At 44.8% G+C, this 15,850-nt stretch overlaps 1 protein-coding gene across 2 annotated transcripts in view; it reads right to left on the bottom strand.

The window, feature by feature from the left end:
• The window catches only part of GLCCI1 (glucocorticoid induced 1), a 68,203-nt gene that overhangs the window by 34,689 nt on the left and 17,664 nt on the right, over positions 1-15,850 (bottom strand). For both annotated transcript variants that reach the window (XM_021000009.2, XM_021000010.2), the window contains exon 2: positions 1,239-1,390. In XM_021000009.2, coding sequence (XP_020855668.1) covers positions 1,239-1,390 — 152 coding nt within the window. The remainder of the gene's footprint in view (positions 1-1,238; positions 1,391-15,850) is intronic.

Raw genomic sequence — 15,850 nt, 5'->3', positions numbered from 1 at the left:
CTTGAAATCCAGTTGGCTTCAATCTGAATCTTGCCTGGGGATGGCATTAATTAGCAGTGTCCGTCAGACTCAGTTTCCTCATCTGTACAAGGCGAACTTCACAGGGCTGTTGTGAGGATGAAGCGGAAGCTCTTGTTACTACATGAAATCTGGGCTCCCTCTCCACGTGGGGCACGTCAAGCACGTGACAAGCCCCTGCTGTCCAGAGCAGCCCATCAGGCAGGTTCACCGGCATGGGCACTTTGGACAGACCCCACAAAAGGACGAGCCAGGAGATCCCCAAGGGCCAGACGGCCTTTGGGAAACTGTGCAAGTCTTTCAGCGACTCTAAGCTTCTCTTTCAAACAAGGCCTGTATGTTGTGACACCACCATTCTTCTGGGGACGATGTTTCACGGCCGCACGCCACCGAATGTAGCTTTTTCTGAAGAACGGAGACACCAGGAAGCTCCTCACCCTAACACTCAATGAGCTCGGTGCCCCTCGTGCTCCCTACCAGCTCGAGCCATCTGCCAATTTTATTCATTCATTCATTTGTTTGGCTACTCATTTATCCATGCACTTATTTAATTAGCTGCCTCTCTCACTACCCAAGGTACTTTTGCTCTTTTTGATTTCTTTGGGGGACGGGCCTGGCAGCCATGACACTGGGTCAAAGTGTGTGCCCGCCTCAGTAACTTGGGGGAAGTGCTCTGAACCACAAGACGGACATTGGGACAGGGCATGGAAAAGGGGCCAGAGGCAAAGGCCTCGGGGGGGGAGTGACAGGCCCTTCCACAGTCAGAGCCTGGGCTCTCTAGGCTTTGTAAGCCCGAGGACATTTTCACCATCATGCACACAACTGGGACGGCACCTTTCAGCAACTGTCTCTTGGACTGGATGAAAGGTCAGACCTGCTGGGGAAGGAGAGGGGCACGTGGATGCCAGCAGAAGCTTTTGTGCTGATCTATTATGCACTTACTCTGTGCTGGGCACCGTGGGGAGGGGAGGGAAGGGAGGGAGAAAGGGAGGAAGGGAGGGAGGGAGGGAGGGAGGGAGGAAGAGGTCAAATCTGAACATCGCCACTGCAGGTAATGGGTGAGACGATCTGCCAGGAGTCTGGCCTCCTTACTTCTGGCTACACCAGAATGATTTCTGCCCAAATTACTTCACCACACGCCACAGAAAGGTTTTTTCCTGAACAAACCAAAGCTGAGAGCAGCAGAAGTGGCCGAGACAACGCTCCTGCCCTGCTCTTACCTGAGTCGCTTTGTCTTTCATGCACGATGGGTAGTGGGCATGGGGGTCCCGGGGCCACTGCCCTGTGAGGTAAGGTCCTGTTATGGTATCCAAAGAAGAGGTTCGTCTTATTGAATTGGAAGTTCTCACTTGCTGAGATCTTGGCCTGTCCGCTGCAAAAACAAACAAAAGAAAGAATCAGGGCTGTTGAGGAGTAAAGTCTGCTTTTAAATATGCAGCCCTAACAGCTGCAGGCAGGTACTTATGAATGGGGGCAGGGGGGGACAGGGGAGAGCAGAGCACGGTGGCCAGAGGGTCAGGAAGACCATCTACCTCAGTGCCCTGGGACACTTGCTAAGACCATTCAACTACCAAGAATGCAGACCTCAGGACACAGAAGGAGCTCTATACTTGGTGGTCCCCACACCACTGAAATCACAGGTCCAGACCAAAAAGGATAAACGTGAAAAATAAATTATAAGAATGGTGGAGGTCATCTATTCTGACCTGCCCATTCTGAGGAGGAAACTGAGGCATGGCCAGGTTCAAGCCAAAAAGGGCTTTAGTGCCCTCGTTTTACAGGCTGAGTGACATTCCCACGGTCACATAAGAATCTGAGCCCACATCATCTCACTCCAAGCCCCCAGACTTCTTCAGGATGGGGCAAGCAGATGGCAGAATGAGGCCAACATGGAGGGTCTCCTGACTGCCATCCAGCATGCCTTTTACTCCATCATATTGCTCGAGTCAAGTCCAGGCACCAGGGATACAAATAAGAAAGACTGTTCCTGCCCTCAAAAAGCTCACAATCTAAAGGGAAAGACCATAGACAAAAAGAAGCTGGGAGGGGTGGGGGAGCTACAATGGGGGCACCTGTGGGTCCCATGGTCCCTCGAGTACAAAGCAAGCAGAGCTGCTGATAGAAAGTCACCACCAAAAGGTTGGCCAACAGATGAAAAGCTGTTTGGGGTAGCAGTAACCACGGTCAAGCAGACTCATGCACTGTACCCACATCACCAAAGTCACAAATCTTTAGGTTACTGATATACAAACTAGAATCCTAGGCCTTGGTGACCTGTTACATCTGACATTTCTGAAGCCACTGTGCAGCTTCAGAGGATTTGAGGTTAAAAATAGAGAAATACGCAGGATTATGTGCTGTAGGGCCCACATGGATCAGAAAATGCAAATTCAAGTCTGCCAACACCAGTGCAACCCACACCAACACTCCATCTGCTATTCCACACGCTTTTAGGACAGCCACGTCCACGAAGAAAGTCGTGCAAAGATGACAAATGACCTTAGAGGACAAACACCTCGTGAGCAGGTTGGGGAAGACTGTCCTGTTCTGGAGGGCAGTCATCACACCAAGAAGCATTTGGAAGAGCAGGTTGTGAAGAGGGATAAAACAAGGAAGCCGGAGATGAGAAGCTGACCACAGTCACCTCTAAGGAACAGAGGGAGCAGAGTCTGCAGTGAAAGCACAGAGAGACTCTGAAAGGAGTTATGCCAGCCTAAGAGCCCAGAAGAAAAGCCCCAAAGAAGAATTAAATCTCTAGGAGTTTATTAAAATCAAAGATTCATAGTTAACTCTAGGGACCCTGAGAAATTCTCAGTGACTCCGATTTTAAAAACAGAATGTACCACACATGTCTTTGCCCACCATGGTATTTCCAAAGAAAAAATTCCGCTTGAATTCCATTTTGGGAATAATTCCTCATGTATGAGGCTTTAGGGTGACATGGGCCACACACACAGGTCCCTGAGTGAAGTCCCTGGCTCCCTCACTGAAGAGTCTGTCACTCCACTGTAGATGAAGGGGAACTGGCCTCTGGGATGGCCACAGCCCCTCTGAATATCAAGAATGAATCTGTGAAGCAAGGACTGCTTCAGGGCAGGCATGCTTTCTCCCTACTTCCACATGTCAGGGACCCACTACTCTAGATGGAAAATCCCACTCAATACCTGGTGGCCTGCCTTCTGGGGATGGGCCTCTCTGAACACAGCTAGGCTGGTCTATACAAAAGACGGAGTCTGCCTTTCCAGCCCAGGTCCTGAAGCCGTGCTGACTGAGTTATCTCTGCCAGGACTGCAACTCTGCACCACAACAAGTGGTCTGCTTCCTAAAGAACTATAGCAGATGGGCAGAGCTCTGTGAGGGGTAACCACAAAAAATTAGCTTAAAAAACAAAGCAGATTTCTGCCCCCAAAGATGTGAAGACAGCACAATGGCCTCGGCAGTATAGGAGCTAGTCCCACACAGGACCTCTCACTAGTTACCCTCACTACATTGTCCTCTGGGGATTCAGATGTTATTACTTTTTTCTGATCCCATTTGGTGGAGGTGGTGGCAGCTGTCCTTCATGCTCAAAGAGGACCCAAGTGACATGACATCACTATGCTGGAGTCAAGGTACAGTGTGTCCGACTGGACGCTCAGACCAACATAAGCCAGACGGCTCTGACACAGGTCAGGCACAAAGAGTCCGCGTGAACATCTGGAGTGGAGATGGCTCTAAATTTGCACATCTCATGTTTCTTCTAAGCTACTACATTCTGCTTTGCTCGCAGAGCACAGCACCTTCCTTGCGTGGGTGCACTGTGCTGGGCAGTCTTGTGCCAGTATCTCCCATGTCATACTAGTGATTCCAAAGTTCTCCAGTGACCTTGAGAGGGTCTTTTGTATCTTCTGACCTCCATGGGAGCACTTCCTTATGTAATAGTCTTTTAGGCAAACATATGTTTGGCATTTGAACAACTTGGCCAGCCCATCAGAGCTACACTCTCTGCAGTAGAGTTTGAATGCTTGGAGGTTCAACTTGAGAAAGGACCTCAGTGTCTTACCTTGACAGCACCTTCTCTTGACAGGTGATCTTCAGAATCTTCCTAAGATAATTCAAATGGAAGCGATTCAATTTCCTGGCATGGCACTGTTTCACAGGCATACAATGAGGTCAGCACAACGGCTCTGCAGACCTTCAGTGTGGCAGGCAGTAGAGTGCCTCTTCTCTCCCACACTTTCCTTTGGAGCCTTCCAAACAGTGAGCTAGCTCTGGCAATGTGTGCATCAACCTCATTATCAATGTGTATAGCCCTGGAAAGCACACTGCCAAGGTCAGTGAATTTATCTACAGCATTCAAAATTTCTCCATTTGCTGTAACTGATGGTTCCACGTTTGGATGGTGTGGTGGTGGCTGGTGCAGAATTTCTGTTTTCTTGGTGTTAACTGTCAGGTCAAAATTAGCACAAACAGCAGAAAACTGATCCATACTTTGTTGCATCTCGGCCTCAGAGGCTGCACTGAGTGCACAATCATCTGCAAACAAAAAATCATGCACCAGTTCTCCCTCCACTTTAGTCTTGGCTTGTAGCCTTCTCAAGTTAAATAATTTACCATCAGTGCAGTAGCTGACCTTGATCCCATTTTTGTCCTCATTGAAGGCATCTGGCAACATTGCTGAAAATATCATGCTAAAAAGCACGGGAGCAGGGGCAGCTGGGTGTGACACAGTAGACAGAGCACCAATTTTGGAGTCAGGAGGATCTGATTTCAAATCTAACCTCAGGCACTTATTAGCTGTGTGACCCTGGGTAAGTCACTTAACCCTACTTGCTCCCCCCTCCCAAAAAAAAGCATGGCAGCAAGCACACAGCCTTGTTTCACTCCACTGTTGAGAAAAGAGCATTTTCCATTATCCAGAACCTGTTCAAGCATACCATCATAAAACTGACATACAATGCAGATGAACTTCTCTGGGCAACCAAATTTTAACATAATTTTCCACAAGCCCTCATAATTGACAGTATCAAAGGCCTTGGTCAGGTCAACGAACATTGTGCACAGACCTCTGTTCTACTCCTGGCATTTCTCCTGGAATCATCAAGCAGCAAACAACATATCGACCATTCCTCAGCCCTTTCTGAAGCCACATTGGCTCTCAGATAGATAACCATCTTCCAGGTGAAGGATCAGCCTGTTAAGGAGAACTCTGGCAAGAATCCTGCCAATAATGACTAAGAGAGGGAGCCCCTTGTGACTGTCACAGGACAATCTTCCTTTACCTTTACAGAGATGGACAATGGAGGCATTCTTGAACTCCTGGGGGATAACCTCCTCTTGCCATATAACCTAGAAAATTTCAGTCAGCTTTTGTAAGATCAGTGGACTCCCCCCCTTATAAATCTCAGCTGAAACACAATCAGCACCAGGCTCTTTGCCACATGAGAGGAGTCTAATGGCATGCAAAACCTCTTCTTCAGTTGGAACTTCGGCTTAGGGAAGGACTGACTTCAACCTGAGGCAAAAGGTCAGTGGCTTCAGCATTGATTGATAACAGTCTGTTGAGAATAATACGGAAGTATTCAGCCCACCTCTCCAGGATCATGTCCTTAGCACTAATCAATGGGGATCCATAAACACTGAGTAGTTGAGATGCACCATAGTCTTTGGCCCAGAAATAGCCTTCTGGGCATCACAAAGGCTCTTTGGATTGTTACTATCAGCACAGAACAATTTCATCTGCCTTCTTACTGAGCCAAGACTCCTTCATCTCTTCAAGCTTAAATTCTGCCTTCTTAGAAACAGATAAACTGGGGCAACTAGGTGGCACAGTGAATAGAGCACCGGCCCTGAAGTCTGGAGAACCTGAGTTCAAATCCAGCCTCAGACCAAACACTTGACACTTACTAGTTGTGTGACCCTAGGCAAGTCACTTAATCCCGACTGCCAAAAAAAAAAGAAAAGAAAAGAAAAGGAAAGAAAGAAAGAAAGAAAGAAAGAAAGAAAGAAAGAAAGAAAGAAAGAAAGAAAGAAAGAAAGAAAGAAAGAAAGAGAAAGAAGAAAGAAAGAAAGAAAGAAACAGATAAACTATCCTGCTGGTAAACCTGGTGGAGTTCTTCCTTTTCATTTAACAGCTTCCGAATTTCTCCATCATTTTCATCACACCAGACTTGATGTTTGTGAGTGTTCTGGCCCAGATGAGCAAATGCAGTGCTGTACACCAAATCTCTGAAAGCTGCCCACTCCTTCTCTGTTCTACTGTTGCCAACCATGAGCTGGCTCAGCTTTCCCTCCAAGTTGGCAACAAACTATTCCTGCTTGGAGAAGCACTCTAGTCCGCTGACATTAAGTTTTCTACAAGTCATCTTGCCTTGGGGCCACTGCTTCTGTCGAATGTGAATATTTAGCCTGGAAAGGATAAGTCTATGATTTGTCCAGCACTCTTACATCCTGCCTGTCTCTTCTTCCAATGAAACAGTTTAATATATGTTCAGCTTTTTCAGGGTCTATTCTTACTTTCCAGAATGGCTGCACCCAGTTTTTGCCATCTTCCTTTCTGTCAGTTCTGCTCATCTCTTGGGTATGGAATGGAACCTCCAAGTCATCTTAATTTTAATATTTCTATTAGGGATCTGGAGCATTTTTTTTTCTTATAGTGTAAATTTCTTCCATTGCAAACTGCCCCTGTTCATGTCCTTTTAATCACTTATTAATAAAAGAATGACTTTTGTTCTTACACATTTTAATTGGTTGCTTATATATCTTGAAAATGAAATCTTTATCAGTAAAACGTGCTGCAAAGATCTTCCCCCCAGGCAATTGTTTCCCTTCTAATCTGAGCTGTAATAGTTTTTGTCTGTGCATTTTATCTTCTGTGATCATCTTGCTTGCTTGAGCATGAAATCTTGCGCTACTCGTAAATTTGAGAGGTGACTTCTTACTTGTTCCTAGAATCTGTTTATGGCATGTTGTTTATTCATCCATTTGGAATTTATCTCAGCAGAAAGTGTTGGTCTAAATTCAATTTCCATCAGACTGGTTTCCAGTTTTCCTGGCAGTTTTTGCCAAGCAGAGAGTGAGCTGTTTCTCCAAGAAGCTGGCATCTTTGACATTAAGTTACTAGCTTTGTTTGCTTCATCATGTTGTGTAGATAATGTTCTACTGATCCACCTTTTTTTTTTAATAAGTAGGAAATAATTTTCATTATTGTTCAATAGTACAGTTTGAGATCTGGTCCTACCAAGCCCTTTTCCTTCCTACTATTCTTTCAGTATTTTCCTTGAGATTCCTGACCTTTTGTCTAGATGAATTTCATTTTTTTTCCTACCTCTATAATTTCTGGCAGCATGATTGCTATGCCACGGAATGCATAAATTAGCTGTTATTGCCATTTTTATGACATTGTCTTATCCTAACTACAAATAATTAATATTTCTTTTTTATAATTAATATTTCTATAATTATTTAGGTCTGTCTTCATTTCTATAAACAATGTTTTACAGTTATATCCATACAGTTCCTGCATGGTAGACTCTCAGGTATTTTACACATTCTATGATTATTTTGAATGGAATTTCTCTTTCAACATCTTCCTGCTGAATTCTGTTGCCAAAAGGAAGACGTGTTAAATACTTATATGGGTTTACTTTACATACTACAACTTTGCTAAAGTTATTATTACAATTAATTTTAGTTGAATCAAGGTTGTGGAAGTAAACCATTATATCATTTGCAAAAAATTAATAATTTTGCTTCCTTTTTGCTTGTTTATTCCCTCAAATTTATTTTTCTCATCTTATTGTTAAAGCTAGCATTTCTAGTACTACATTGTGGTGACAATGGGCATCTTTGCTTTGCCCCTGATTGTATTGGAAAGACTTCTAGCTTATCCTTATATAGAACTCTTAGATTTAGACAAAAACTTTTCATCACATTAAGGAAAGGTCTATTTATTCCCATGTTTTCTGATGTATTTTGTGTGCCTGTGGTTTTTTAAAAATAGAAATAGGTATCATATTTGGTTTTAAAAAAAGGTCTGTACCTACATGATAATTTTTGTTGCTGTTATTATTATTATGGTTAATTACGTTTACAGTTGTCCTAAGACTGAACCAACCCCGAATTCCTGGTATAAGCCCACCTTGGCCATAGGGCATAATCATTTTTATATGTTGTTGTAGCTTCTTTGCTAATATGTTATTTAAAACTTCTGCATCAACAGTCACTGGGGTTCTAGTCAAATTTTCTTGCTCTGTTTTTACTCTCCCCAGTTTAGGTATAAAGATCATATTTACAAATATCACAGAAAGAAATTGGTGGGATCCCTTTTTATATTTTTGCAAACAGTTTGTATAATATTAGAATTAACTATTCTTTGAATGTTTGATAGAATTTACTTGTAAATCTGTTAGGTCCTAAGGAGTTTTCTTTGGGAGTTCATTTACAACTTGACGGATTTCTTGTTATTTAAGGGTTTGTTTTTTTTAATTTCTTGTTCTGTTAACCTGAACATTTTGGGGATAACTTCACTTCATTTAAATTGTTGGTTTTACTGGCATATGGCAAGGAGACACTTGAGAACCCTCTCCCTTCTTTTAATTTCTGTCCATATCCTGCTATCACTGGGTAAGATAGAAACTGTTTGCCTCCCAACTTTGTTTATTCAGTTTGTGCTACTTTTCTGTCTTCTCACCCCCAATTAGACATTACAGCATTTTAATACAGCAATGGAAAATGAATATGGCTACGCATTATTTATATTTTCAACACAACAAATTGTTCCATGATTATAGTTGTGATTAGAGGTTATATTTAGTTGTGAACTGAGCAATCAAAATATTTCTCTATTATGAAACTGCCTCATTTCAAATAAGTCAAAAGGAAAAATATTAGGTGTTCATATTGGTCTAGAAGTATCCTCAGTCTATGGCTTGACAGAACTGCTAGAACAGAAATATAAACAATAGTGAACCACCTACAGTAAGTTAAGGGTACATGTAAGTCAGTTAAAATAGACCTTCCTCCAATGGCTAAATTCTTGAAATGGTTTAATGAAGAAAACATTACCATTTTATTTTACTTTTTACTGTTTGAACAGCTCAGTTAGCAAGTGCAGAAATCTGGTGTAATTAAAATCCCAGGATCTGGATAATATCAAATATCTCCTGAGTACTTCCTATCAATCAACACTAGCAGGCACATATTCCAAAATTCAATGTGCCAGGATGTGCTGTGCAAGGCACACAGGGTGCAAATGCCACCAAGGAGACAATCCTCATTCGCCAGGATCTAATATTCTCTCGGAGGAGACAATACATGTATGTATACCTACACACAAAAGAAATTCAGAATAGGTAGGAAGGAAGGAAATAAGCAATTGTGGCAGGGGCAGTGCGGGTAGGTAGAAAATCAGGAAAGATTTCCAACAGATGATGCTTGAGCAGCCACTTGAAGGAATAGGGCTCTGAGGCGGGAGGGAGGACAAAGCTGCCACTTTACTCTGTGTAAGACACCAAGAAAATTACAATGAAGTGGAAGGACTGCCTCCCAAGGAGTTTTTGACCCACCCTGAGGAGGCAGGTCATGGCACCCAGATTTAAAAAGTAACCTCTCTGCTGAAGGCAGGTCAGGACCCACAGAGGCCAAATAACGCCCCAACAGCCAAGTCAATGGCCAGCCAGTAGGCCTAGAAGGCCTTACTCATCCATGGACTCATGGTTACCTCAACCAAAAAGGAAAACTGCAGGACATATAGGTACCCCGAACTTCCAGCCAACCAGCCCTGGCAAGAGTGAAAGTTCTCTCCTCGCCATGCTGAATTCTTCAGAGAAAATGACCTCTAGAAACCCCATAAATACGACCAGAAGTGAGCAATAATAGTCCTATCTGCTGAGGAGCAGTGAGCCCAAACAGATGTCCTCTGGCCATCTGGACAGTAGTGTCCAGGAGGTCATCCTAGTCAAGCTGCCTCCTGTTCCATTCTGAGGTCTTCCCGGGGCACAGCAGCAGCTGGTGGGGAGCCTGGGGCCCTCTAGCAGCCAGCTGACCCCCTGTTTTAAAGAAGCAGTGAGGCAGCTCTCTGCTTGACAAGGAAGAAGGGAGGGCTCTGAACACCATGCTGAATGTGCAATGCTTCAGTGGAATTTGTGCGACTATTTCCACTAGCAATTTACCTTCCATGGCATACTCTCCAATCCGTTGTCGTCATCTACTTGTTTTCAGTGTGTCTGACTCTTCGTGGGCCCTTCTGAGGTTATCTTGGCAAAGATACTGGAGTGGTTTGCCATTTCCTTCTCCAGTTCATTTTACAGATGAGGAAACTGAGGCAAACAGGGTTAAGTGGCTTGTCCAGGGTCACACAGCTAGTGAGTGTCTGAGGCCAAATTTGAACTCAGGTTTTCCTGACATCAGGCTAAGCACTCAATCCACAGTGCCATCTAGCATCCACGGCACTAATTAACATGTTTGAAAAACTGAAATCTTAAGTAGCCAATTCTACATAAGTGAGAGCTAAAGTCTAAAGTTACTGGACCCTCACCTACATCACCACCTTGCTTTGTCGGTATTTAGAAATACTGGATGCTAAGACACGATTTTCCCAATCTTTATTTCATAAGGTGCATTTTCCCTCCAAGAGTAAGAAACAAATATTATTTATCCTCCCATGACCCCCCCCCTTTCTTTCCTTCCTTCTTTCCTCCCTCCCTCTCCTCCACAAGCTCTATGGTTGAGTTTAACTGGACTTTGCAAGTGTTCCTGGGGGAAGAAGCTGCCACATTAATAGTTACATATCAAAGTGGTCTTCATAAAGCACAGGTCTGACAGTGTCATCATCATCAGTCTTTCTTCTCTTGCTCACACAAGACACTGCATCATCCCCCTCTCTTCAGCCTTTGCCCTAGCTGTCCCTCATACCTCAGATGCACTCCCTGCTCACCTCTACCTTTTGGATGCAGAGCTTTCTTCAAGACTCGGCTCAAGCACTAAAGAAGAGAAAAGGCCTTTCCTGAAAGGTCCCCTTCACCTGGCTAAGAGGGCCTTGCCCTCAGAAGACCTGTATCTGCTTGGCATGAGGCTCCCATTAGAATTCACATTCAGTGAAGGCAGAGACAATTTGGTTTTTCACTTTGCTGGGCCAACAGCTAGCACAGGGACTGCCACATAAGAGAACTGTTCCACCGGTGCTTACTGATTCATCCATGAACACACTGGAGGTCAAAGGGTTTTCCTTGGAGCTGACTTTCTAAAGAGGAGCTCCATCCTCCTGCATGGGACACCGGCATCTGAAAAGCCCTCATCTTCACACTGTAGAAAATGTGGCTGGGGACATTGCTTCTGCATACCATTCATCAGGATCTGGATGCCTACGTGACAGCCCACTTGGGAGCATTAAAATCGGTTTAAACTGGGTTTGAGGTCTGTGAGAAATAGCTAGTTTTCATTTCCATAAAAGTCATTTGAAACCTATAATGCAATCTATGGGTTAGGTGGAAGTTGAACAAAGGAAGTCTTAAATTAGAATAAGAAAACATTATTGGTAGGTGAAATTGGCCGAAAACTGGTTCTGAGGTTAGATGTAGATTGACATCAAGAGGGGTGTTCTCAAATAAGAGCCAAGGTCTCCGAATTGTGGGGAGTGGGAGATGTAATTAGGGGTGGAGACTCACGTGGGGAAATCAGGTGCTTCAGATAGGCTGTAACCTACAGGGGAGGGAAATCTGAATGAGGAATAGTGAATAAAAAGATACATATCTGTGACACGCATGTGTCCACATGTGGAATACCCAGTATGGCCAGGTCATGAATAAATTTCTTCCTAGAATGCGTGGCAAGACTTTTTGCTGCTAACAACATTACAGCCAACACATCACCCATAACCCCAAAAAAGCAGGATGACACACATTTTTCTCATTTTTCCTCTGGAAGCTGCAAAGAAAGTGAGGAAGGGGAGGAAGTCAATTTAATTCAACAAGTCAGTCAAGAAATATGGATTAAGTGGCTACTATTAAGGGCTTAAATGTACCAAGCACTGTGTTAAGCTCTGGGGACACAAAAAGAGGCAAAAGACCCTTCCTGCCCTCAAGGAGCTCATAATCCACCTGGGGAGACAGCAAGCAAATACATACAAACAAGCTATAGACATGACAAATAAGAGATAATAAGCAGAAGGCAGGCACTGGAATCAAGAGGGGCCAGGGATGGCTGCAGGAGGGATTTTAGGTGGGACTTAAAGGAAGCTAGGCAGGTCAGCAATTGGATCCGAGGAAGGAAAGAGGTCCAGTCATGGGGGATGGCCAAAGAGAATGCCCGGAGCCCAGAGATGGAGCATCTTGTTCCCTTGTGGAACAGCCAGGACCCCAGGGTCACTGGACCAAAGAGCACGTGGGTAGAAAGACCAGAAAGTCAGAGGGGAGTCTGTATGTGATGGGGTTTGAGTGCCAAACTGAAGGTTTTGTATCTGATAATGGAGGTGACAAGGAGTCACTGGACTTTAAGAAACAGGAGTTGGTGGCACAGTGGAGAGAGCATTGAGCCCTGCAGTCTAGAAGATCTGAGTTCAAATCCGGCCTCAGACACTTACTAGCTGTGTAACAAGTCCATTTACCTGCCTGCCTCAACTATGAAATGCAGAAAGTAATAGCACCCATCTCCCCAGGGCTACTGTGAGATGAAATGAGAAAACTGCAAAGTACTTAGCCCAGCGCCTAGAACATTGTGGGTGCTACAGAAATGTTAGTTGTGATGATGATGATGATGAAGACGACCACACTGTCAGACCTACACTTTACAAAGACTACTTTGATATGTAACTGTAGTAACATGGCAGCTTCTTCCCCCACAACCACTGGCAATGCCTCAGAAGACGGTCTTCATGAATGGTCCCTGTCAAACTTCTGGTAGTGACCCCCCAGTTTAGGTGAATTGATTTTGCTTTATCAGAGAGAATTGGAGTTGGTGGCCTGTCTGTGCTTGGAGTCTTCCGGCTGAGACTTGCAAGGACGGACTGCAGCCAGAAGAGATCTGAAGCAGGCAAACCCTCCAGCAGATATGACAAAGATCCAGGTGTGACAAGACGAGGGTCTGCACAAGGGTGGGGGCAGATTCAAAGGAGAAAAGGGGGCATGGTGAAGAGGTGAAATCAACAGGCCTCGGCACCATACTGGATCTGGGGAGTAAGAGAAAATTAGGAGTCCAAGATGAATCCTAGGCTGGGAGCCTGAGGGCCTGCATGGAAAGTAATTAGGAAGGGAGGAGGATTTAGGGGGAAAATAATGAGTTTAGTTTTGGATATTTTGAGTTTCAGATGTCTACTGGGCATCTAGTTCAAGATGTCTGAAAGGCAGCTGGAGATGCAAGACTGGAGGTTGTCTGAGAGGTTAGGGCAGGAAAGACAGAGGTGAGAAACATCAGCATAGAGATGGTAATTAAATCCATGGGAGCTGATGAGTTCACCAGGTGAAGGAGTACAGAGGGAGAAGAAAAGAGGGCCCAGAACAGAACCCTGAAGGACGCTACAGTTACAGGGCGTGATCTGAAGGAGGATCCAGCAAAGGAGACTGAGAAAGAGCAGCTAAAGAGGTAGGAAGAGAACAAGGGTGGGGGCAGGAGGAGTGTTGTGAAAACCTAGAGAGAAGAGGGTATTGAGGAGGACAGAGTGACCAGGCTGCAGAGAGTCAAGGAGAATGAGGACTAGAAAAGGTCATTAGATTTGGCAACTAAGAAACCATTAGTAACTTTGGAGAGAGCTGTTTTGATGGAATGATAAGGTTGGAAGCCACATTGTAAGGGGTTAAGAAGAGAGTGAGAGGAGAGAAAGTAGAGGCATACCAATTGTACAGAGCCTCTGAGGAGTTTAGCTACAAAGCGAAGAGAAATACAAAGATAAAAGGGATGGAAGACTCAAGTGAGTTTTTTCAGGACGGGGAAGACATGCCTACATGTTTGTAGGCAGCAGGGAGTGAGTCAGGAGAGAGGCACAGATTGAAAGTAAGTGATGGGGAGGAGAAATTGATGGGGCAGGGGGGGACAATCCGTTGGAGAAAACAGGATGGAATGGTATCCCTTGTACAGGCAGAGGGGTTGACCTTGGGAAGGATAAGGCCACCTCATCACAGGAGATGGGTGAAGGAGAAAATGGCAGAAGGCACTACAGTGATAGAGGACAAGAGGAGAAAAGGGAGCTCAAGGTGAAGAGCCTCCCTTCTTGTCTATAAAATATGAGACAAGGTTCTCAGCTGAGAGAGTGAGGGGAGGGGGAACCATGGGTGCCTTAAGGAGGGATGAGAAGGTTTGGAAGAGCCATTGTAGAAAGCAGGAGAGTAAGTTGACAAGGGCGGTATGGTAAGACTGCCTTGCAGCAGTCAGGACCCAGCTGAGGTTGATTAACACAATTCTACAGTGAACCCAGTCTGAACAGTTGTGATCTTCTCCACCTTCTTTCAGCAGCACACATGTGGCCCCCAGTGAGGGGAGGGATCTAAGGTGGAGGCTCGGCTGGGAATAACTGGCAATACATAAGGGGTCAAGGGGTTGGAGAGAGGACAATGTGGCACTGAACTGGTTTACCAAGGAGTCTAGACGGGGAAAAGAGGAGAGAGTGGTTAGTGTAGGAGAGATGGCCTGGGAGAGAATTGAGGGGTCAAGGGATCATAGGTCACAGTGTGGCCAAAGAATAAGGTTCTTTAAGGGAAGGAAGAGGGAGAGGCGGAAAGCCAATTGGTTTTGGTCATAGAAAAGGGGATTTTGGAATTCTTAAACATGGCAATGGTACATTTGTGGGTGATTGGGAAGATCAAGGGCATGACCATTTTTGTGCATGGCTGAGGTTGGGTGGAGGAGGAGCTCATGGGAAGTAGGTAGGTTTAAGAATTAAGTGGTTAGGGAGCTTGAGAAAGACAACATGTATTCTAAAGTTCTCCAATATGAGGGCAGGAGTCGAGGAGGAGAGAAAAAGTGTGAGCCAGATAGTGAACTCACTGAGCAAGGAAGGAGAGTGATGATAGCAACCAGGATTTTGAGTGGGTGGTAGAGATGACCTGCATGAACCACAATGAGGAAAGGTTCCTGAGAAATGAAGGCAGGGGGAAGACCTGGAAGTGGTAATGGGGAGCAAGGAGTGTTCCACCCTGCCCTCCCTCCTTCAACCAGTGAGGTGAGGAGAGTGAACAAAGGTACAAGCAGCACTGGAAAGGATGGCCATGTCATCAGAGGGAGCCAGGTTTCAGTAATAATTAGATGATGGAAGGAGTGGGAGAGGAAAAGATTTACAGTGAAGGTAAGTTTGTTACGTATTGAACAGGCATTCCAGAGGGCACACTGGAAGGGGTGCGTGGTGTTTGGTTGGAACTCTGGATTGACTGGTGTTGAGGAGGACAGAAATAAGCAGCTGGGGGTAGGGGCTGGGGAATGGGGTTTGGATAATGACCTACAGGGGTTCAGAATCACTAGGGTATGATTTTACATTTATTTAAGGGCCTACTAGGTGCAAAGGGGTTTAAAGTAGGCAGTTAAATTTCTGACATTTGATCTGCATAGGGCCCTCAACAGATCTAACAAAGAATAATTTCAGTGCTCTTCCTTGTTGTTATGACTATAATTAGTGATGCTACGTTAGGCCACACTATCAGATACATAGGGGCAGGAAGCCAAAAAATGCAAGCAAAGAGCCCCTACAGAAGACAAAGTCCATGACAACCAGGCAAAGAAAGATGAGAGTTTCACTCCATGAAGAAAGAAACCAACTAACTACTTAAAGGGCTGTTTCCTGGAAAATACAAGGTGATCTAAGAAACTGGAAAATAAATAAAAAAATAAATGAGGCTAAGGCAGATGTCTTACGAAATGGAGTGTAGTA

Source organism: Phascolarctos cinereus, unplaced genomic scaffold, assembly GCF_003287225.1.
Source record: "Phascolarctos cinereus isolate Bilbo 61053 unplaced genomic scaffold, phaCin_HiC Scaffold_1;HRSCAF=81, whole genome shotgun sequence".
In the NCBI taxonomy this organism is placed as follows: domain Eukaryota; kingdom Metazoa; phylum Chordata; class Mammalia; order Diprotodontia; family Phascolarctidae; genus Phascolarctos; species Phascolarctos cinereus.
Note: the sequence above shows the minus strand (reverse complement) of the source record. Positions and strands in the feature narration are given on the sequence as shown.